At 49.1% G+C, this 24,005-nt stretch overlaps 1 protein-coding gene across 4 annotated transcripts in view; it reads left to right on the top strand.

Annotated features, from left to right (window-relative positions):
* agap1 (ArfGAP with GTPase domain, ankyrin repeat and PH domain 1) overlaps positions 1-24,005 on the top strand; it is a 148,181-nt gene that overhangs the window by 45,455 nt on the left and 78,721 nt on the right. For 2 of the 4 annotated variants that reach the window (XM_064311740.1, XM_064311739.1), the window contains 3 exons: positions 14,291-14,349; positions 14,757-14,844; positions 18,083-18,097. In XM_064311740.1, the coding sequence (XP_064167810.1) occupies positions 14,291-14,349; positions 14,757-14,844; positions 18,083-18,097 (162 nt within the window). The remainder of the gene's footprint in view (positions 1-14,290; positions 14,350-14,756; positions 14,845-18,082; positions 18,098-24,005) is intronic. The other 2 variants (XM_064311741.1, XM_064311743.1) reach the window with 1 other exon arrangement.

Below are 24,005 nucleotides of genomic sequence, written 5' to 3'. Positions count from 1 at the left end.
GTCCCTCTCTTGCTAGCTTTCTCTCTCTCAAACACACACACACATGCACACACCCCACACACTCTCTGTCTCTTGCTATCTTTTCTCTCTCTCTCTCTCTCTCTCACACACACACACACGTACACACTCACTCAGTCTCTCTCTTGCTATTTTTCTCTCTCTCACACACACACACACACGCACCACTCACTCACTCAGTCTCTTGCTATCTTACTCTTGCTCTCACACACGCACGCACACACACACACTCACTCAGTCTCTCTGTCTCACTATCTTTATCTCTCACACACACTCAATCCTTTTCTTGCTATCTTTCTCTCTCTCGCACACACTCACTCAGTCTCTCTTGCTATGTTTTTCATTCTCACACACACACACACACACGCTGTGAATGAAGTGGAGGGCAGCACAGACACTCTGTCACTGCTGGTGGTGGGGGGGTGCTGGGTGGCGGGGGGCCGGCGGGCGGCGGGGTTGCTCAGCGAAGCGAGCGGGCAGCCCCGCGGCACGCGCTCCCGTGAGCTGATCCTCGTCCGTCTGTGCCTGCGGGCCGCTACTCCCAGCCACGCTCGCCTGAAAAAAAAAAAAGAGGCGGCGTCCGCCGTGAGCGCGACGGACAGGACACTGATGAGGAGCGCCTGCTCAGCTCCTCACGTCCCCGCTCATCTGCGGCGGCTGGGCTGCTCCTCCGAGCTCGGCCAGGAAGGGGCCCCAGGGCTAAGGCCCGCTCCTCCGAGCTTGGCCTGGAAGGGGCCCCAGGGCTAAGGCCCGCTCCTCAGACCTCCAGACTGGCCCCTCCACGCGTTAATAACCCCCCGTGAACAGAAGCGCTGTCCGGCGTCAGCCCGGAATCTTCTCCAGCTCGTTTCCACCGTCGCTCCGGCGACCGAACTCGACTCAAACCGGTTTCTTTCGCAATGCTACCGTAATGGCCTTCGAAACGCATTAACTGCGGCGTGTTTCGGTGAGCGTGAGGCAGGTCTGCCGGTCTGGTCTGAGGACGGTGAAGTGCCTGTGAGGCGGAAAATGAGTCTTTGATGGAACCGGGCGGGCAGGTTTTCCTTTTTCACTACCTGTTCTGAACAGACACGGCAATGTGTATAAATTTAGGATTTGAGCTTTCTGGACCTTTTGAATATTACATTAAACTAGTGGGTGACACACACACACTCACACTCTCTCTCACACACACAGACACACGCACATGCTCTCACAATGTGAATTAACTTGCTGTGATTGAACATTTGGGCTTTTTGGAGTAAGCTTGACAGAATTCCAGTGTATTCAACACGTTACAGGCAAGTGACTCTGTTTGTTTGTTTTGTGTGTGATGGGGGCATTATGCCTTGTTCCTGTGCACTTTCTCTCACACACACACACACACCCCGGGGGCGGAAGTAAGAGGTGGGTACAAAGGCCTGGGGCAGATGGCTGCTGTGTGCAGGTCTCATCTGTGCTGGGCTTCCCTTTGTGCGTCTGAACGCCCGCACCTCGTTACAGGAGCGCGCTGATTAAATGGAGAAACACCGCCATTAACGCCAAACGCCTGAGTCTTTCAGAGCAGTTGTAGAATTTTTACAGCTGCTGGTGGACTCCTGCCCTGCCCCGTGTGGCATCGGCTGGACGTGCTGCCTGCGTCCTGCCCCCCCCCCCTCCCTTCAGTGCATTAGCAGCACAGCACGGCGTAGGTGGACAAAAAAAGTCAATCTTTTACAGTGGCGGGCAATTCTGAAAATGGACGCAGTAAATAACTCCAGCAAGTCTCATCGATTACTCCGAGCGGCGAGGCTGTTGATTTATCTGCCGCTTTAATTAAATCCGCTGCGGGAAGTTTTCTGTGTTTTTTGACACCATGAATCGGGGGGGAGGCCGCGCAGCTTCGCACAGGGAGCGCGGGGTGCAGTTGGGGTGGCTGTTATCGGCGCGGTGAGGTTGGGGTGCAGGTGCCGGATCGCGCCGGTCCGGGAGCCGGTGGCTGGATCGGGTGGGGTGGAGTGGAGTCGGGTGAGGGGTGGTGGGGTGGATGAAAGGGGGGCGGGGGGAGCGCGGTTTCTCCGTGTCTGCCATCTGGCCGGGCCCCTGGCGCAGGGCTAATCCGCTGTTTGCTCTGCCATTGTGAGCCCCACAATGGGCCGGGGCGCCGGCCACACGCCGGGGCTTAATGAGGCTAATCAGAGAGCCCAGCCCCGTCAGGGATCCGGGATCAGCCCCGCGGGGGGTCACTGTCGCAGCTTTGTTTTTATGGGGGGGGGGGGGGGTGTAGTTAAATACCGTGCGGGGTGCGTTCGTGATCTTCCCCCGCCTGGCCGTTAACGCGGGTGGAGGAGCGCGCGGCAGCCTTCCGCTCCTCAAACGCGCCCGCTGACCCCCGGCTGATCTCAGAGCGGCGGGCTGATAAGGAGATTCCGCCCCGGGCGTCTCAGGCTCAAGTGCTGTGTGTCTGAGATACCACCCAGCAGCTGCTGCCTGATCCTATCAGACTTATTCACTGCAGAGCTGTCCGTATTCTTAATACCATCCATCATAAAGATGCATAAAACCATGTTTATAGAATGTTTGAAGTATCGAACATTGCTTGATACTGGTGCTTTGGTTCAAAATGAATCATTAATGGTTATGTCTGTTTCAACCCTTAAACCGTTCTCTTACAGCTGCAGGCATCGCCACACAAATAATACAGGCTTCAACCAACATTAGAGAAATGTGCACTTATTTTGGACAAATATTTCAGTGCAAAGGAGTGTATCTTGCTCTAGTGCACTTTGTGTTAAATACTTTTTTAACGTCATGTTGTTTTAAGCATATGTTTTTTGTCTGGAGATGCCTGCCGTACAGGTTATAATTTCCACCTTATGCATGACTTATATAGTTTGTATTATATGTATGTATCTATTATAAGTAATTCTGTGAAAGTGGTTGCTTTCATTTCAGGGTGACTGCATGTCTGTCTGGCAGTGTGGAGATGAATAAAAGAGCTGTGTTGATTTTGTGCATTTTCCAGGCCCACAATGCACATGGCCTGACCTCTGGAGGCGGTCACTGGCTCCCCCCCCCCCCCCCTCTCATTCTCCACACTGAAAAATGTCACCAAAAGCCACAGCCCTGTATATAAATAGCCCGGCACTGTCCGGGGGTTTCATCATTTCTTATTTTTTTCGGCGGTGTGGGAACTCTGCCCGGGCTCTGTCCCTCGGCGCTCCGTCCCTCGCCGCTCCGCTCTGGCGGAGATTAAAGCTCTAACTCCGGCCGTTCCCCGGTTCCCTCGCCCTCAGAAGCGAGCGCTGAGCATGCTGGGAGAGCTAGCGCGTACCTTAACGCGCGAGTGCGTTTCGGTGTTGGTCGGTGGCGTTTGTTTGCGCGTGCAGTCTTCGCTAAAGTATGCCTTTGTTGTGCTGTCACGCCAGAATGGCTGAGAGCCCATTGTTTTTATACTGCTGCTTTAGTTCTTCTCCTTTTTTCTTTCTCGCGTGCCTATTGACAGTGTTTTCTGATTTGGTTTGGATTTGGCAGTTATTGGTAACATTCTTTAGATCTGTGCAAAATCATCTTTGCCAAAACCACCAGCCCCTCCTCCAGTTTGGTTGACAAATGTGATTTTCATTTGGTTCCTCGCCACGCCCAGTATGACAGCAAAACACCTGATTTGTGTAACTTTTCACGCTATTACATGATCTTACTCACATTCGACATGTTTATTCTATATATCATTGAAAGAAGCGAGCTGCCTTTTTCATAAGTCAAGTCCATTAGGGCGAATGAAGATATTTTTCCACGCACATCAGTAACTGAGTTGCACTTACACATCTGGCACGTTAATCAGACACAGGCCGTGTATTTCCACCCTTATGCAAACTCATTATTAGCGCCTCTCATCCACTGGCCATGCCTAGCCACGACTGAAACGGCACACCGTGTCGCCTCGTGTGCATAATGGATTTTTCCCGAAAGGATTCCTGGGATAATTTCTTCAGCGTTGGCTTGTGCAGCTACCGTCCACCACACATTTATCGGACATTGTAATTAGGCGCGTGCGTGTGCCGGCTAATTCACCAGTCATTCCATTCGAAAGCCCTGCGGTTTCCCACAACCTCAAATATTCTTTTTGTTCCATCTGGTCGTGTGTGCGTAACTATGGTCTTCTTACTTTCACCATGGAGCCCTTTTAATTCCTTTCAGTATCGTGGGTATTATGGTCTATGTCAGTACTTCATGACTGAGTTTAGGTCATAGGTTGAGTCAGTGCTTTGGGTGTTGTGCTTGCTGTGGGTGTGTGCCTAGGCTACGTCTATAGTTTTGGCTGGGCGGGGACCGGGAACTCCTGTACGTTTGCAGATGGCATTATAGCTATCGGACATCCCTGCCCTGACTAACAATAACGTATGTTGCGTCAAGTTAGCTACGTTTGCGACAGACGTGATTTTAGCAATTCCACGCCAGCGTCGCTAGCAAGCGCGGAGAGTTGAGGAGCACAAATCTACCTGGAAGGGTTGTAGGCGTCTGAGTGCAGAGCAGGAGGCAGGGCCGAGCAGGGCGATAAGGCGGTGTTGAGCTACGGCCGTGGCGCGCTCCGCCACGCTCTTCGCCGCGGGCGGGCCATTGTGTTCGGCCGCCGCCCGGCTCCACTGTTGCGGTTTGCTGTGTGTGCGCGCGGCGCGCTAAGTGTCGCTTTGTGAGAAGGACCGGCTTTGAACCACAGCCAAGTCCTTTCAGATGCAGCCTCCCCGCCTGGCGCTCCAGTGTTCTGCAGCCCGCCGCACTCTAATGTGCGTAAAGCTGCCTGTTGTTCTTAGATCGCATGCTGGCGTTCACCGCCTTGATTTGAATCTGTAGTGAATTACGACTGGCAAAGCACTTGAGATTAGCTAAATTAGGAAGTTCTCTTTATGTGTTAATTACAATATGCAGTAAAATAGCAAGGAGAAAAGGCAGAAAAGGCATTTTAGGATACTGTATCTGAATACATTCTCGGTAAATGTTGTAAGCTACCTTTTTTTTTTTTTCCTACCCGCTAAAAAAATCAAGCAGTTTAATTTGAAGTAACATAGGTCTCACAGAAAACGTTTCACTACACACTACACAGAGTGAATTGCAAATGAGATACAGAGGGATGTTTAAATGCTAGACTTTCTTTTGTGGTTTGCTGGTTCCTAATGGGCTTCCAGGGATATTTTGGGAGACGGCAGGCGGATGCCTTTCTATGTTGTATGACTTTCTCTGTAGTGCAGAAAATAATACTCCCACAAACCTCACTTTTGCCTAAATTGACTGATTGTGTGTGAGAGTGGGGAACTCCCTCCTTAGCGTCCGTGTGGAAAGGACGCGAGACACAGATCCATCTTTCTCTCCCGATAGGAGAACTGAACCAACGCAAGCAGGAGCTGAGAGGCTACGAAGGCAGCGGTTACAGTATTAGCACCCTGACCGTGAAATGGGGATGTTTCTTATATACAATGGGAATTGAAGCTCAGATTTTGAAACTAGGGTGGAGTGGACTTTGTGGGAGGTGCTGGAGAGTCACTGTCAGGGTTCGAATTATAGCCTGACTCTTGGGGTGGTCTTATTAGTATTTCTGGACCAAAACAAGCTTTTGATCTAACAGTACAGCACATCCGTAATAAAAGGCACATATTGATTCAAAATGATGCACTGTGGCATGAATAGACTCCACCGGGCATTTCCGACTGTGCAATATTTAGCTAATGCTATTAGTGAAAGAGAACTGGAGATCTACTGGGGTGACTGTAAACATGTTGACATTTGAAAATAAAAAATTTTACAAACATAATTTTACATTATCAGAGATGGCCCCAGTTTACAGTTTTAATAATTATGGAGGGGTTCTGTTATGTTATGGGCCGTCAAACACCCCCCCCCTCCATAATTCGAACCCTGGTCACAGTGTAGGCCCGGGTCTGGCCCAGGCATGGCTCGTCCACATGGTGCCGTCCCCATTGTGCAGATGTGTAGACCACATTTAGTCTGAGAAGCACAGACGATGTTCTGTCTGCAGAGAACGTTCTGTCTGACACCTGATGGAGGTTCCTGTCTCTGCTGGGAAAGTGCCCTGAGGTTGGTCTCTGTTACCTTAGGGTAGGGGGCGCCACAGCAGTTACACAAGAGTGGGAGAAGCGCAGGGTTGTACTGAGTGAAGTTTGCCCCAGGTGAACACTGTTTCCTTAACAGGTGTGGCTGGATTCCTGAACCGCATTAAACTTGTAATCAGTCACGACGTACACCTCTAATGTTCTTAACTGACAAGTAGGCCTAGTTATTTCTGCACAGGTCTGGCTTTAGCAGGGATCGCTGGGAGCGTTTCCATGACTCTGCAAGACCCTCTATAAATAGTGCGAACAAATGAAAGTCCTGTCCAATCACCGGGCAGTTCACGGAGCTGATTACCTAACATTGGCCTTGTTGCATCGGCGCTGAGGTCAGTGGCGGACAGAGAAACAGAGTGTCGCCATTTATACCTTTCATCCTGTTCTCCTGTCTAATGGAGGATGTTCCTTCACTGTACTGTAAAGAGGCATGTTCAAGGGCAGAGTTCAGTGCTTATTATATTATTATTAAATAATAATAATAATTATAATATATGTAACAAAAGCCTTAACCGGGGTCTGTCTTGCCCTTTTCAGGCAGAAACCCACAGTACCAAAATAGTTATTTTTATGACTTACTGTGTCCTATGAGCACAAGCCAGTGGTAGCGGAGTGGGATGTGTCCTTGACGTATTCTCTTCGCTAATGTGCCTAGCGTGCTAGTTTGGTTCCATTTTTGCCCTCCTGTCGTACCATGCTGTTGCCTGGCCGTCTGCGTCATTCTGAGATGTAAAGTGCTGACGGTGCTACTGTGCCGTCTCCTTGCTTAAGTGTTTATTTCTTTAAAGTACCCTCCCGCGTGGTTATTCTGCCCACAGTGTGCTGCACCGTTTGGGCTGTGGCTGTAATACTGAAACACGGCTCTGATAGTTTGCCATTATGCTTTTGCATTTGTAGCTATTCTGAATGCTGAGGTTTACCATGCAGGGAATGTTATGTAACTAGTCCTGCTTACTGCACTCCTCACACGTGTAATTACACAGATTCAGGGCTGAAATAGGAGAGATTGTTTTGAATGCTGTACTGCCGCATTGGATTGCGCGACAAGCTTTTTAAAAATCCGTCTCTGCTGCATTTATGGCAGACCACTGGGAGGGAAGAGGTGGAAGGCAGAGAGAGAGGGACGGACAGAGCGAGCTCTTCTGCTTTTCTACACAGCTAGCGCTGCCTCAGTGTGTCTCAGTGCCGCGTGCCGCGCGCCGCGCGCGCTCCTGTTCAGGCTCCGCTCCTGTTCAGGCTCCGCTCCTGGATTTCTTCCAGCCCTCGGCTCAGAAACGCCGCTGCCAACGTGAGAGGGAGGCGGCGTCCAGAGAGAGAGCTCGCTCTGCCGCTCTTATTGGAGGCACATGTTTGCCTGAGTAACGGTAGGCTGTTCCTCAGCAGGCATCTGCTGTGCGCTTTTGATGTCCTGGGTTTGATGTGCGCTCTGTCGGTACGAGCTCGTCCTCCTGCCAGGGGCGGGGCGGGGCGGGACGCTCCGAAACGTGCAGAAACACACCTCCGGAGTGAAGAAGAGGGAGTGCTCGTGTGTGTGTGCATGTGGGTGTGTGTGCACGTGCGCGCGTGTGTGTGCGTGTGTTGTCCCAACTCGGACCTGCATGCACACCTGTAATTTGGGGCAGGGCGGTGAGGGTCCTTGTTTAGGCCATGTTTGCCTGTGACCTCAGTGTGACCTGGAGCTCAGAGATGCGGGTGCTGGGAACTGCAAGGCCTCGTTTGCATCTGCGCCTGCAGTGGAGGCCTGGGGATCCCTGCTCCTGCACGACCCTGTCTGCTCTGGGTCTCATGCCAACTCCTGCTCCTGAACATTTAATTGCCCTAATCGTTTGCATGATCTGACAGTTAAGCTACATTTTTGGATCAGCTCATAAATGTCAGCCATGACAGTTTTCTGTGGGCTAATCCAGGAGTGAACTAGACTTGATCTCTTAAGAGCAAGATGATCTCACCTCCCCAAAAATGTGTCCTGAAACGCCTGTCCAATCAGCAAGGAGCTCTTTAAACCCACTTCAAGGCAGTGTCGAAGGTCCTGCACCACCTGAAATTTTTTGTTGGAGGAATCTTACATTTTCTGGGTAATAGCTTGCTGGACTTGGCCAACAGGGGGCCCCTGCTCTCGACACCGACAGACTCATTTGGCGGGTGTCTGGATTTATAAGCAGGACCGCGCGGGGCAACATTCCGCCATTATGCACGGTACGTGGCCGCCCGCTCGCTCAGGCGCTGGGGAGGAAAGGTGTTTTCAGAAAGGCTTCACTCTCAGAGTAGCCTAATTAAAACCAACCGGGGCTTATCCAGACACACTCACCTCCCACCAGCGTTAGCGGACGCTAAGGGCGCCGCTGCGGTTTCTGATGGATCGAGCGGGGCTAGGGTTTTTACGATCTACCGGAATCTCGCCAGATTTCTCAGCCCTGGTCCAGATTTTTTAGCGCTGTGATCACCCTGCCAGCACATGCTTCCTCTTCAGAGCGCCTCGGGGTTCCTCCGTGCTCCGGACGCCATACATCACGGCCAGACCTGGGCCAGACCTGGGTCAAACCTGGGCCAGACCTGGGTCAAAACTGGGCCAGACCTGGGTCAAACCTGGGCCAGACCTGGGGCAAACCTGCGTCTGAAATGCCCACCGTACAGCAGTGCGCTGCTCAGAGTCCACTTCAGAAAGGCGCTGTTTGGTTGGGGGTTTTAAACTGAAGTGCGAGGAGAGGGCCAAGGCACTCTAATGCCTCTAATATGGAGCACTCACCGCCCGGCGTCTGAAGTGTCTGAGGTGATAAGGTAATGGTGTCTGCTGGCAGCGCAGGGAGAAGGCCCTGTTCCGGAGGCTACATTAGGCCAGGAAGCAGGGGCTGATTGAGAAGCTGAAAAGCTCCACTGAGGAGGAGCTGATGTCATTGTCCCGGACCTTTCCTCCATCCTGGGCACGCAAGCGCGTGTATGGGGGCGGGCCAGAGGCCCTGCAGCTACCGCGCATGGGCACCGCTGCCTAATGGATGGGGTCACGCAGGCAGATGCAGATTAGAGGAGATTGCCTAATTGTCTGCGGGAGCAGGCCCATGACTCTCCCGGCAGCCCTTAGGGCGGGTGATAACGGGACGGCGGGCCACAGCGGGACGGCCGGCCTCCCGACCCCATGGAGGGCAGCCGTGCACAGTTATCTGCACCGAAAACCAGGAGGCGATTTTCCAAGTCTTTGCGTCACGTGGTCTGGACATTCAGCTCGGAGCCGTCCTCCATTCAGTGAGAAACGGAGTTCACTGAGAAGAGCCCTTCCAGTCATTAGGCTCCTGTTTTCACTGCTGGGGAACCTGAAGCACTGAATTCCTTCTGATTTTATTAATGCAGTGTACATAGGGAGAGGTGCACTGGTGGTATTTTCAGATAGCATTATTATGCATTATTATTATTATTATTATTATTATTGATAATGGTAATTGTATTGAATTGCACAACTATCCTGCTATTCAGACTTCAAAGCACTGAATATACAGTGAGATAGTGGAGTTGTTAGCGTTAGCATGGATACTGACTGGGTGTTGTGTGGCAGCCATTTTGCAGCAGAACGCTCTCCGCAGCTCAGCTAACAGTTAATGCATTTATATGCGCATACGAGCGTTTGTTTGATCCTGTGACCTACTTCCTCATGGCCCTTCTGTGCGTTAACTCTGACAGCCGGGGGAAGGAAGGGGTTAAGCTAGCTGAGAGGGCTTTGACTGGAGATGCACTCGCACATGAATCATTTAAGAGCTGTTTAAAAGCGGCATGTTCAGCGCCAGAGGGCTTCTGCTCAAGGAATGAAGTGAAGCTATTTTGGTGAAGTCACGGAGCAGCGACTGGGGTGTGAATGTAGATTAGGATTCAGAGAGCAGTGACTGGGGTGTAAATGTAGATTAGGATTCAGTGAGCAGTGACTGGGGTGTAAATGTAGATTAGGATTCAGTGAGCAGTGACTGGGGTGTAAATGTAGATTAGGATTAGGGGTATAAATGTAGATTAGGATTCAGTGAGCAGCGACTGGGGTGTAAATGTAGATTAGGATTAGGGGTATAAATGTAGATTAGGGTTCAGAGAGCAGTGACCAGGGTGTAAATGTAGATTAGGAGGATTAAGAGAAACCTGCTTTCCTCTGTGATGCTGCTGTGTGGATCTGCTGGGTCACTGAGCAAGGCCATCATAAGGAAACTGGGGCATCACTGATTGAGCAAAAGAGACACAGATACACATGCACACACATTCACACACACTTATCTGCTTGGACACATGCACAGACATGGGAAAGCACATGCACATAGGCGTGTACACACGCAGACATTTTCCTAATGGCGCTTTCCTCTGGCATTGTCATATCGCAGATGGAATTTTCTTTTTCTCAAAAAAAATCTCCTCTGAATATTCAGTCCCTGGTTGGGCGTCTGTGCCTTGATGAGTAAAAAAAAAGTGCCTTTTTCAGTGGGTTAGTATAACATCAGTGCTGTGCCCTGTTGCCCGGGTAACCCAAAGAATCAGCTGTGGCCTACTTTAGGACAGGAGAGCCTCTGGTGCCTGACTGCCAGGCAGCAGCAGCTGCTGGGATGAAATATTAAACTGCATTACTGAGAGGCTGCTGCTCAGGCCTATTGTTATTCAGCCTGTTCTGCCAGGCTCTGTGTGTGTGCGCCGCGAATGGAAGAGGCTAGCGCTCCTCACTCAAACCCTGCCCACACGCCTGCGCTCTCACGCTACACATGCTAAGTCTCCGAGCGTTCTGGTTTTTTATCGCTACGTTCCCGGCCGTCCAATTTTTTTTTTTTACTCACAACAGCTCGGAAACGACATGGTGATTTCCAACGTTAAAAACTCGCGTGTGGGAAGGGCAGCCGGCCGGAAACGGCGTGTGCCGAAACGCGTGGACGCGTGCTGTGATGCGAGCTCTGATGCGCGCTCGGCGGCTGCAGTCATCGGGCGCGCTCAGTGGAAGTAATGCGCCGCGGAGCCCTGTAATTTGTAAGTGCGAATTGGAGGCGTGTAATTGGCAGGCGGGTGCCCCACGTCGCGGAGCGCGCCGTTGTGTAGAGGCTCGCGCGCTCGCTGCGAGGTTAGCGGTGTGATTAGCGGGCTGGGCTCCTGTTAGACTGATGCTAACAGCACGGCTGGAGAATTAGTGTTAGGGATTTTACTGCCTTTTGACTCTACTGTACATTACGCAATCATTGCAGTCCTTCAGATTTCACACACATGCATGTTTCCGGTGTCAGAAAAAAACCATGTGTTTTCCTTTTCCTGTTTTCCTGTCATTTGCACCCCCCTCCCCCCCCCGCAAATATTTAAATATTGTTGTTTCACATTCACGTCTCTGAATTCATCCACTCATATGTTTGGTAGAAAACCGTAATATTTATGAATAGAAACATTAAAACATGACCAAAGAGGTGATGGTTTTTGTGCGGCTGAGGGTACCCTGGTGGCACTGCGCTGCCAACTCAGGAGTTTCCTCTGGAATTCAGCGGCATTAAAATGGACTGGAAGGCCGTAAAACCTTCAACCCCTCTGAGCTGAGGAAGCTTCCTGGTTAGGGGCTCTCTTCCTGTCCCCCCCCCCCGGCCCAGGCCAGCTGTGTGGCGAGACACTCTCCCTTCTGTGGGGGGGGGTAGGGGGTGGGTGGGTGGGGGGGGGTGGGTAGGTGGTGTGACTCCCTTCCTGTGCTGTAGATCGTGACCTTGCCCATCATGGATGCCAGCTCTTCTCTTCATAAAGCCGTCAGATCACCCTCTCAGACGCCATGTTTTCAAGACCGGAGTCACAAGGTTTTGTTCTGTAGGTTATCGCTTTTCACTTCAAACAGTGCTGGCGGTGTTTGAGAGTGAGAGCTGCATTAGGCTGACCCTCACTGCCCGCTGCTGGCCTGTATGGCTTATCTGTGGGACCAGGACATTTAACCTCATTCAGATCAGCCTAAAGGTCCTGCTCTGCCTGCCTCTCACTGCTCCTGAAACGAGCCCTGTCGACTCGGCTGGACGAATCCTGTTCACTGCTGGCTGTCCGTAAGCAGCTCTGAACCCGGGTCCAGAACGATACGAGCCCCTGTTCGACTCACAGCCTCTTCCAGGGAGTGCTTATGACATCGCTGTGACATCATCGGGCCCAGTGTAGGTTTCAGGTTCCTTGATGGGAACACACATCCTTGTCCTTCATAGGTGTGGCCGCACGGCTAATCCTGGCCACTTGGGTTCCAGCGTTCAGATGTGCCCCAGAGTCTGTCATCACATTCAGACCAGCGCTGATTGGCCAGCAGTCTTGCGGGGATGTGCGTGATTGGCTGTAGCTTTGCTAAGTGGAAAGAGAGATTCCCTGTATTTTATAATGTTTTCTCAGATTAAAATATTAATATGCAGTAATATTAACACAGTAATAATATTATAATGACAAGAAATATATGTTGTCTGAATGTACTGTAGGACCTACATACTGTGTGTGTGCATGCGTGCGTGGGCCTGTGTGACTATTAGGTGGTAACTAAGGCAAAAAAAACCTACACAAATCCCAGCCAATTTCTTTTTGTAGGTTCTGGCGTCCAAAAACTGATAAATAATGGACAGGCTGAAAAGAATGGCACATTCTGCTGTCATATATAAATCATTTCTATAGGCTATTATGTGATACCATGCATTTGAATTGTTCATACATGTAGGTTAATGCGCATGAGCCGCCGCTTGTGTAATTTAACTGTATTCTGTGGTCAGTGCCATTAGCGTTTATGCTAAAAGCAGCCTTTTGTCTGCTGTCCAATCAGAATGGCAGCACATGCCCCTGCCCGAGACCCCGCTGATGAAAGCGCAGCGTTCAGTGCAAGTAGGGCGCTTCCAGCACTGCAGTGTTTTCCCGCCGCGTCAGCGAAGGGTTAACTGGCGGAGGCTTGCGTGGGCGGTCTGGCAAGCGGTTTGTGAGAGGGAATATAAAATATACAACAGTATGGATGCTCTCGGGGCCGGGGGGGGGGTGGGGGGGTGGGCCTGTGCTTTTCTCTTCCCTGTCTGCCGCTTCAAACGCACGGCGGGGGGCCGGGGGAAATCAGCGGCTCTGTGACAGCGCCGCGGTTTCGCCGGGCTGTGGGCGCGGAGGGGGCCGTGCGCCTGCCTGGGTGCAGGAGCGCTGTTCCTACCACTGCGGGGGTTACTGGTCCTGTGCTGAAGGGACTTGATTTGCTGTTAGTCACAACATAAACTTAGCAATTATATCTTTCTGCTAGCTGTACTTCACAAAAGTCTTAATATGTTTGAAGTAGGACCATTGAAAATTTTGGAAATTGTCCTTTACGGGCCTCGTTTTTTTCATTAGAGGAGCTCTGTTGGTACTCACCCATGTACAGTAGGAGCATGATACGTCACTGGTTGTGGGGCAGGCAGTGCAGATGCAGCGATGGATTCAGCAGAGCTGCACAGTGTAATTGGCTTTAGATGCAGTGATGGTTTAGGCAGAGCTGCACAGTGTAATTGGCTTTAGATGCAGTGATGGTTTAGGCAGAGCTGCACAGTGTAATTGGCTTTAGATGCAGTGATGGTCTAGGCAGAGCTGTTGCTTGCTGCACAGTGTAATTGGCCTTGTTGACACTCCTGACTGCAGCAGCACTGACAGGCTTTGAGTGGTGGTGGGTGGTACTGAGTGTGGCAGGTTGCCGGTGAGGCATCGACACTAAGGAAAGAGACCGCTTCCCATCATGCAGTTCCCTCCCGTGTGCTGCTATTCTCCGCATCTCATTCCCCCTGTCCTGTTCTCCCCCCACTCTCGCTCTACCTCACAGTCACTTTCTCCAGGATATTACTGCTGAACAGGCTGCAGCCCTGGTCTCCCTGACAGACTGTGTGGTTCTTGTCTCCATTTTTGCTTGGCTGCAGGAGGATCAGGCAGTGTCTGAACTCTGAACACCCTGTGAAGTCCATATGCTTTTGTGCCTTTTTGGTCTCTGTTCCCAGCTGACATGGCCCTGTCCCCATCACCCCATACAGCTGTTTTGTTGATATCCCGTCACTGAACCACAACTCCCATTATGAGTTTCTTTTCTTGTACAAAATACAGCAAATCCATGTAGGCCAAGGCCCTCATGCTTTCAAGCAAAGGGACACCATAGAGGGTTGTGATGTGCATGAAAACGTGCTCGTTTCACTGTGGCCCTGTCGGCTAACGCCTCTCTCTCCGCTTCTCTCTGTGTGTTGCAGATGCCTTCGTGAACAGCCAGGAATGGACCATGAGTCGCTCGGTACCCGAGCTCAAAGTGGTGAGTTCGCCCTCCTTCCTGCGACCGTTTGTCTCCGGGCTTTTCCACATTCTGTATGGATTATTCCAGAACAAGGCTGAGACAGCGTTTTTTTACCCTTCCACATCAGTCTCTGCAGTTTGAAGTAGAGCCACTTAAATAAATATGCGAGTGAGTGCAGTTCATTCAGAAATGAAGAGCTCCATTTACTTTGCATTATGTGTAATATATGGCAGCATTAAGGAATTCTCGAGTATGTTTCTGGCACAGCAGTATGGGATGCATCTCAGTGGATCTTGTTCTGAAATCCAGCTGCAAAAAAAAGATAGCAAGTTTTAAAAGATAGCAAAAGATAAAAAGTTTGGGGGAAATGGAACTCTTGATCCCAGAATGCAGCTCATTTACTCATGTTTCCTCCCCACCTCTAGGGGATTGTGGGTAACCTGGCCAGCGGGAAGTCGGCATTAGTGCACAGGTACCTGACCGGTACCTATGTGCAAGAAGAGTCCCCAGAGGGTAAGCGTGCATCCAAACGTTTTGCAGTGTTGAGTCTAGAGAGAGTCTGCACTTCTGAACACTCTTGTCGTTCCTGTTTGAATCAGTTTTTGTTTCTGCCGCAGTTTTCTTTGTCAGGGGAAATGTCACTGACTGGGTCTAATAATATTAACATTGTTTTGACTTTCTAACTCTCTCACACAGTCTCGTAATTTCACTGCTAACGTGGCTAATCCAGGGAATCCAGCAGTGGGAGGGAAGACTCACTTGGAGCATGATTAACTTGTTGTCTGACGGCCCACGTCTCTGGCTGTCCTGCTGTTGTCCCAGATGTTGGAATTTGAGACCAGTGTTGAGCTGGACTTCAAGGTCTGGGAAAGCGTTGGAGTCGTAGCCATACTTAGACATCGACCACTTTCAGTTATGAACTCACTAACCTGCACATTTAGTATTTAAAAAATAAGCTTACAGTTGCAACTGCTCACTAGTTTAGAGACATTGTTAGCTTTCTGTAAGGAACTGATCTCTGCATCAGGCTGATGTGCTGTCTTGTGCTCTGCATTATGGTGAATCTGATTGGCTGGGAGCAGGAATAGACATTGTTTATTCAATTAAAATAGTCTGTTTATATTTTTGTTGAAGAGACTGGGATATTACAGACGGTGGAATTTCAAAACTCTATTAAATACATTTGGGCGTGTTCTGATGATGATGAAATAACGATGTGAAGTGAAGAATACTTAATGCATGTAAGCTTTACTTCTGGCCTCAGTTTCTTTTCTTTAACAAACAAAGGCGTCCTTAGCAGAATCACCAACACCGCCTTACTGTGGTTTAGCAAAGCCGTCTGCTTATCTTAACTTCCTCCGGCCATGAGCCGAAGGGTAATTTTTTTTTACCCAACACCTGTTCCTAGAACCGGGATTGCAGACCCCGAGGAAACCATCATGTTCTCCATTCATAATTGAGAGTGGAAAGAGGTTTGCGCCAACCCCCTTCAATATGGGAAGGCCCCAGAACATATCCGGTTTCAAAGGCACACGTTTAAATATTTAATTCCTCATTATTAATGTTATTGCGCCCGCGCGGAACTGGCACTACAGAAAACCTCCTTTGGGACGAGGCGGCGAGGCGACCCAATACTGGAAATGCGCCGTTTTAACCCCGTGTTCGCTTAATTCACCGTTTTACCCCCTCTTCCCTTGCTAATGTCTTTGTAAACCAGCGAAAGAGGGTAAATGGTTAACCGTGTCAGACAGTGATGCGCGTACATATTTTATGCGCATTAATTGCACAAAATGTGACGACGCGTGCAGTTTGCATGGGGAGAAATACTATGGCGCCGCCTAACAAAGCGGAGCTTCTAGTACTCGGCCATTCCTTTGACACAATCGATAGGAAGTGCAGATTTCCTCCGCGCTGATAAGCGCATGCTGCTTGTTTGAATTGGGAGCGTAAGACAACAGTGGGTCAGTAGTAGAAGCGGGGTCGGTCGCTCGCTCATGCTGCCAGCGGCGAGCCGCGCCTGCAGCAGTCACAGACGTCCGCGGGCACGCCCGCCCCACGCTGCATCGGAATCAGACGACCACGCAGTCCAAGAATTCGCGAAAGCCCACAAACGTCTTGTTTTTTTTTCTTTCTTCCTTTCTTTCTTTTTTCCGCCGCCCGACCGGCGTGGCTCCTCTATTTGCCCACATATTTTTGAGGAAAAATGGCGGTGTTGTGTTCTTTGAGATGATTCCAAAAGCAGCGTGACGTGAACCGGACTCGAAAGTAGCATGTTTTGTTGAATTGGTGCAACAGCTGTTAATCTTTAAAGTAATGTAGAAATTACACATTGGCCGTTTCAAAATAACATTTTGAGCCTTTGGTAGTGTTTTGGTATGATGTTATTTTTATAAGCTTCAAAGATGGACATTTATATAGCGGGTCATAGCCAGCCTGACTCGCATATTTTACATTTTTACTCATGATCCATTTGCACGGTAGGATATTTCTGTAAACAGCTCCATACATTTTCCAGTGAATCACCAGCAGTGCTCTGTATGATAATGAATATGAATCACTTTATTATCTACAGCGTATTGTTTGCAATGATAATTTGTTGATCAGATTCATCCATGACATCAAGTTGATTTCTGTAAAACACTGCAACATTCTGAAATTACTGTACAGACTTTTATAGAATTTTTAGTTGTGGCCAGAAGTGGTTCAGTAACCCATACCACATACTAGCTGGCAACAAGGGCTGTACTTGATGTTTGAGTGCTTTTTTAACCTACTAAGTGCCAAGGTCTGTGAATCTCAGGTGTACCCTTTAATGGTCCCTGTGTTAGATATTAAACAAGCCCCCTTGTCCATGTGTTTAGTTCCATGCGGGATCCTGTCCTCTTGTTAAGACTCTTCAGATAGACAGAGTCTCCCTCTTTGCACATTTCTGCAACACTGGGAGTGTTGAGTCTTGTCTGGAATCATAGCATTTATTCAGACCTGAAGGGAATTGAAACACATTTTACAGAGCGTTTCTTCCTTTCAACACCGCCTCTCAAAACAAAATTCTAATTTATAAGCCCCATTTGGCGCAGGTAAACGTCGGGAGGATTTTTTCCCCCTCTAATTTTTTAAAATTTATTTTGGGGAATGACATGGAACAACAATGTAAATCTGTCTTCAGGTCTCAGTGCCTTATATTCCCTGCCCTTCCCCATTGACGGCTGTTCTTTTTTGTGTGAGGGTGGGGGCAGACAGGAAGCCCTCTGAACTCGACTTCCAGAATCTGGAGCGGCAGTCCTCATTTCGCACTTTTGATAAAAACCTGCACTTTTCCCCTCCTCCCTGAAGGAGAGTGTGAGGTTTGGAGGACTTAGAGAGGGCCGATGTGCTGTTTTCACAGGAATACGGAGGAGCGATAAATCCTCCTGTTAATCACTGAGTGGAACATTTTACTGAAGAGGAAGAACTGCGGTCCCTCGATAAATGAAAATGACTTCCTCCTGCGGGGATCGGGCGGCCCACGTGTTCCGTGTTTTTCTGTCTGTGGAGTGGCGGGGAATGGAGACGTTCCCCAGGCTTCTCTCTCTCTCTCTTAATGGGCTCAATCTTTCTTCCAGTGGTGCGCCTCAGACTTTTTTTCTTCCTTGTGGTTTCTGAAGGTGTTAAAATGACTGTGCATGAGTTAAAAATGGGCCTTGCTTCTTTGATTTGTTTTTCTTCATTTCTTCTCTCTCTTTTTTTTTTTCCTTGGCTGCCTCTTAAATAGCTGACGTGGATGCAGGTAACTATCCTCTTTTGTCTCTCCCCCTCTCCTCCCCTCCCTGGGAGCTCTGCTTCGTAGTCTTCGTAGGCTAACCGGGCACGCTCCCTCTACGTAGCAGTTCGATCCGCTCCGGGTTCCATTGGCGGCTGCATCTTCTTAATGTAACAAGAACAGCTGACAGTCTTGGGCTCTACAGCAGCAGAGCCCAGTTGGTTCTGTCCCACCAGGGAATTCAGTCATAGTCCTTAAGGTCACTTATGTTTGAGCACCCCCCCCACAACAAAGGCCAGGAACTCACAAGCTAGCAGTTGTGTAAAGAGAGAGGTGAGCCTGATCCTCCTGTAGTACTGTGTGGACTGTAAGATGTGAAGTGGCCACAGGCTTGCAGGTGAGCGTATCAGGAGAGTGCATGTACTTCATCAGCAGTATTCTTTCTGCACGGACAGATTGCACATTTACAACTTAGGAGGCACAATTGGCAAATCAAAAAAAAAAATATATATAGGGGATTAACATTTAAATAAAATAAAAAACCTCTAGTTGCCCTGATGATTGAGCCCGAACCGGATCGAGCTGCAGTTCTGCATTACCATGGTAGCCCTCCGTGTGTTGTCGTCGTGTACCCCCATCGCCCATCGTAGGATTCCAGTCTTCAGTCACTGTCCATCACCCAAATCATTGCCCGTGTCCCAAACACAGCTCCACTACACCCCCACAGTCCCAAATCCACCCATCGCACTCCATACTACACACTACGCACTACGCTACTCGACGCACGTTCCCTGTGCTCGTGGATGACGGACAGGGCAGCGTCTGTGTCTGTGGAAGCAGGGTTGTCGGTGGTCACCCATGGCGGGGTTTTGTGTGTGTGTGTGTTCTCCCTGGTCCCGGAGGCCGTGGGACCGAGCTTTCACTGAGACCGGGTCGATTGGAAGAGGGGGTCAATTGTTTGTTTATGTGCTTGTTTATGAGAATCATGTCCTTTTCACTAAGCCCTCTGGAGATTTGGAGGGACAAACAAAATAGAAATAGTGTGTTTAAAGTATGAAGGGGAACAGGCCAATCAGCGGTCATTGCACATCTGTCTGTCTGTCTGCCAGCCAATCTGCGTTTCTCCATGTGTTTGTGTGTCTTTCTGTCTGTGGTAGTGCTCGTGTTTTCTTTATCTTGTTTGCCCGTGTGTACCAGTTTGTGTGTGATCGTGTACACATCTAAGTGTGTGTATGCCTGCGTCTGTCCATAGGCTCAGTGAAACACAAAGCTGATTGAAATGTCAGAATTGGAAAGTGCAGTCGCATAGTTGTCGTGTGACGCGCGCACACACACCCCCACGCTGGAACGCCGCGCGCAGATCTGTCCCTTTGCGCCGTACCGTAGCGTCACAGCTGGAAAATGCTCTATAATTAAACAGGCTGGCGGTCGGCTGCGCTGACCTTGCCGCTTCCTTTTCCCTGACAGCACAAACACACACCTTATAATTATGGAAAACACTGCTATCGATGCGCACACACACACGCACATTCACGCACACACTCACACACACACACATACACACACACTCTCGCCCATGCACACGCACGCCCACACACCCACCCCTGTTTTTTTTGCCATCTTTGATAATCTTTTTTTCTCTCTTCAATTAGGCTACTGTTTGTATGCGCGTGTTGGTACTTTAGTTCTTTCCTACATCCATACTTTTTAATAGGCTATTTTTTTTGAGTTTGGTCATTTAAACAGTGTGTTCTTTTTCAATTAATTTAGATTCATGGGTCGGATTTATCTGAACAGTTGTCACAGTACTGCGGTTAACTTCACTTGCAGAAATACAATCCTGCACTTTTCAGATGCTTTTCAAACCCCGCATTGGGAAATAGTGGAATTGCAAGCATTTCATTCATGATTTCATTATGATAATCAGATTTATGTTTGACTGTTTATTGAACTGTCATCAGTTCATTTTCCAAACCCACAATACCAGTGTCATATATTAACATATTCTTGTTGCTTTTAGAAGAGTGCCAAGCAGATATTAGTCTTTTTTTTTTTGTGAAACTACATTATTGTAAATTTAATAGATAGACCACAAAGGCCTTTGTTAAAGACAATAAAGGCATTTTACAATATTATCCATCATAATTAAAGCAGCGAGAGCCAAGGTATTGTTACAGAACAAGGACAGCAAGCCTCTTCAGTGGAAATAATTAGCCGGGGGAATCTCGTCTGAACACACTATTAATTATTGTGGAGCTTGAATGGTACCTAATTAAAACACTTGCTTAATGCAAATGATGCATCCACACATGCGCTGGACGTGCAGAGAGGATGTTTTATTGACAGGCAAACATGAGACCCAGAGGAAAATTAGAGCAAAGATCCAGCGGTAAACAAACTATTAAAGCCCACCTAGGAAGCTGAAGTAAACACATACAGCTGCACTGCCCTACATCTCTAATTTCACTCTCAGTCCGCCTGGCTTCTGTCTGTCCGTGCGAACATCTGTCTGATACCGCACCGGTTGTTGACACACTGCAGGTTTGCTGTTTGGTTTCAGAAGCCTTCCTGCAGAACCGGGCATATACAGTATGTAAGTCAGCCTTTCACACGAAGTGCTAGGCCGTGGGGTTGATTCTGCAGTGTAACTTCAGGACAGTCTGCAGTCCTTTTGCGATTTCCTTATTTATTTATTTTTGCTTTATTCTGGGAGGGGTGAAGGAGAGCAGTTAGCAGGTAGAGGAAGGACCATAGAGGGCAAAGTGCCAGGGCATGGGGATCGTACCACTCTAACCATGCTGGGGGGGACGGGGGGTTACGGCTGGAGAATCGGTCGCCTTACGGATTTCGTCGCATGTCTCACCCAAGCTGCCAGTTTTATTACAAAAGCAAAAACACGAATGGCTTAGTTTTTTGTCTGAAATTCCATTGAGGCTGAAAAGAGTGCATCAGCCCAGTGTCAGGTTTACACTTTGAAAGGTAAATTATTGAAGATGGTGCATCAATTTATTATCTGCATCTGTTAGGCTTACTGTAATGTCCATAAATCTGTGACTCCTGATGTGTGTTTATTATGGGTTTTGCAGGGCTTTCATACTAATTGCTTTGCATGATTAACTGCATGGCTTATTTAGATTCAGTTATAACATACAATAATACATAATATTATCCATAATAATATTTGTATGCATAACTGGATTTGTTTTGTGACCATGTTTAAATGGAGCTCATATCCATTTTTTTTTAAGCACACTGGCTATGGGCCGGCCTGTGGCATCCAGCTTTGTGATGCATTCTGGGGATTGTAGGCACACAAGAATAAAGGTAGAAGTTAGAATCTTCACGCTCATTTCCTGTAAAAGGTATTCTTTTAAATGTAAATACCTTTCACAGTTCAGACTAGCGGCGTGTGCGTGAGTTTGAAGCGTGTGGGGTAAACCACACGCGCGGAGTTGCAAAGCGGTTGTCCGTTCTGCTCTCATGCGTTACTGGAGGGGTGGAATGTCACGCTGACGTAAGAGGGGGAAATTCTTAGAATGTGACGGGAGGATCGCAGTGCTGTGAAACGAGTTCCATGCTTTTCAGCATGCATACCTACCAAACTGCAATGCGTGGAATGCAGGGGCGCGCATTCAGATTCTGAGCTTTAAGCAGTCTCTGAAAAGCAGATCTGGCTCCATCTGGAGCAGGGGTGTCGAACTGAATCTCGAGGAGGATGCGATGTCTGAAGGTTTTTGTGTTTTTTCTATCAGCTGCCAGTTAAGGCCTTGAGAACAAAGTGTGTGGACTCCTCAGCCAATCAATGTTTTAAATGAGACACTTGTGCCAAGAAGCCCTCGAAAACCAGCAGACAATGCGGCCCTCCTGGACCGGAGTTTCACACCTGTGTTCTTGATAAAGGACTGAAATGGTTTGAAATTCACACGGCCTTAATTAAAATAAGCTTTGTTCCTAATAGAAGGAACAGACTATTATTTGCGAATGATTCTCCTGTGGCATTATGTCCTCATCAGTCACGAAGCGGTGTTTGGGAAGTGGCTGTTTCCCGTTTCCGTTGATTGGCCACCCGAGACGGAGCGAGGAGGGGTGTGAAAGGACCCCTCCGCTGTGTGGCCCGGTAGCTCCTGACCGTTTGCAGACCACTGCAGCCTGACCCCGCCCCACTTCCCTCGTCATGAGAGGAATCCCCCCAAAAACCTCTCAGTGTTACTAAAAGAAACAACCCACCCCACCCCCAGCAGCTGTGGCTCTCCCTGTCTCTTGCGCCCCCAGCGTGTTTCGTAATCCCCCTGAAGAGGGGGGTATTGGTGGGGGGTATTGTGGGAAGCCCGTTGGCACGGACCATCTGCACCTCACTGCGGGGGTCTGTGGGCTGCTGTCGGGTGTTCGGCGGTTCCTGTGAACCGGGCGTGTGGTGCTCGCGGCTTCCCTCGCGGGGAGTCTGGTACCACGCACTCAGCCCCCCCACCATAACCCCCCCCCCCCCGGGCGCTAAACAGGGCTGTCTGCACCCCGATCTCTGTGACACAAAGGAACTTGACATACAGATACACCCCCGGTCAGGATGCCAAGATATCGCAGGGTCATTACCCACAATCCAATCCCAGTGCCAAGTGCCGGAATAAGCAGCGGGTGCCAGATTTACTGCTGTTATCACTGTCACCTCTGCCCTGGGCAGGCTCTATACCCACAATACGGCTGTGTCAGGAAATGATGATTCAGGACATGAATTATAAATTCACATCAGTTTAATTCAGTTGACCCACACCCATATGTCTCATGAATTTCAGTTCATTTGCTGAGTTGACTCCAGTGAATGGTAATTGAGCCCCGCTCAGAGAAGCTGCATGCTCTGTGGGTGAGGTGGAGTCAGGTTCTTAGTGTCTTATCACAACAGCCACACTGAGACTCGCTGATGGCCCTTCAACAGAGAACTGCCTGTGGGAATCCTGCACAAATCCATCCGTTGCTTATGTCAAGCCACGCTGCAGTGTTAGCTTCCTAGCTGACACACAATGTTATCACAGTGTTACTAGAATGTTTAGTAAGTGTTATAACATTTCCACTGCAGGGCAGTATCATTGTGAGGAGGTTTTGTGTTAGCTGGGTTGTGCTTAGGTTTCCCTTGCTGTGCTCCATGGGGTATAGCGGACCACTTTTCCATGCCCTCCTCTCAAATGCCCGCATCCCCTCCCCCTCCGGCCTGCCGCCTACCCCAACAGCATCAGGGCGTCCCCGGTTTGGGCTGTGTCCCCTCAGCATGCCTGCAGTCCCTCTAAAAAAAAAAACACCCCCACGCTTCTCATATCTGGGGTGCCCTCAATGGGAGGACCCCTTCAGTGTTGTCCCAGTTTCATTACGACCCTCAGCTGGCAGTTCACTAGGAGACTCTTACATCAGAATCACACCCGTTGTCATCATCCTCCACATTAGAGAAGATCTCCATAATGCTGCTGTTGTTGATGTTGGTGCTGTGAGTGATGTCACTGTTTTATCCTGATTGGCCAGTGGTTCTCCAGTAATTCATTTGAACAGATTCTGATGATGTCAGCAGGCCGTCTGTGTGGGATTTGTTGCTCTTCTCAGCAAACAGAATAGTTTTGCAGATGCACTTCTTTAAACTCATGACTAAAGTAACTTGAGCACAGGGAAAATAACAGCACTCTGATCAAGGGGCTGAAACACAGACTCCTTTACCATGTTTAATTGGGTTTGACTGCTCTAGATTTGGCTTTTGGGTGTTAGTAATTCAGTACAGTTCAACCTTCCTTGAGGCTTAACGGACACTTCTGATGAAGGTTAGCAAATATGTAAAGTTTACTAATTGAATATACAGCATGAGAATAGAGTATTAATGCGTTCAATACAAACATCATTTTTGACGTTTGATATTTATGGTTTATATTTACTGTGTTTGTAGAGGAAGTTCATACCA

This window comes from Anguilla rostrata, chromosome 15, assembly GCF_018555375.3.
Source record: "Anguilla rostrata isolate EN2019 chromosome 15, ASM1855537v3, whole genome shotgun sequence".
In the NCBI taxonomy this organism is placed as follows: domain Eukaryota; kingdom Metazoa; phylum Chordata; class Actinopteri; order Anguilliformes; family Anguillidae; genus Anguilla; species Anguilla rostrata.
The sequence above is the reverse complement of the archived record's forward strand: the minus strand, read 5'-3'. Positions and strand labels throughout refer to the sequence as shown.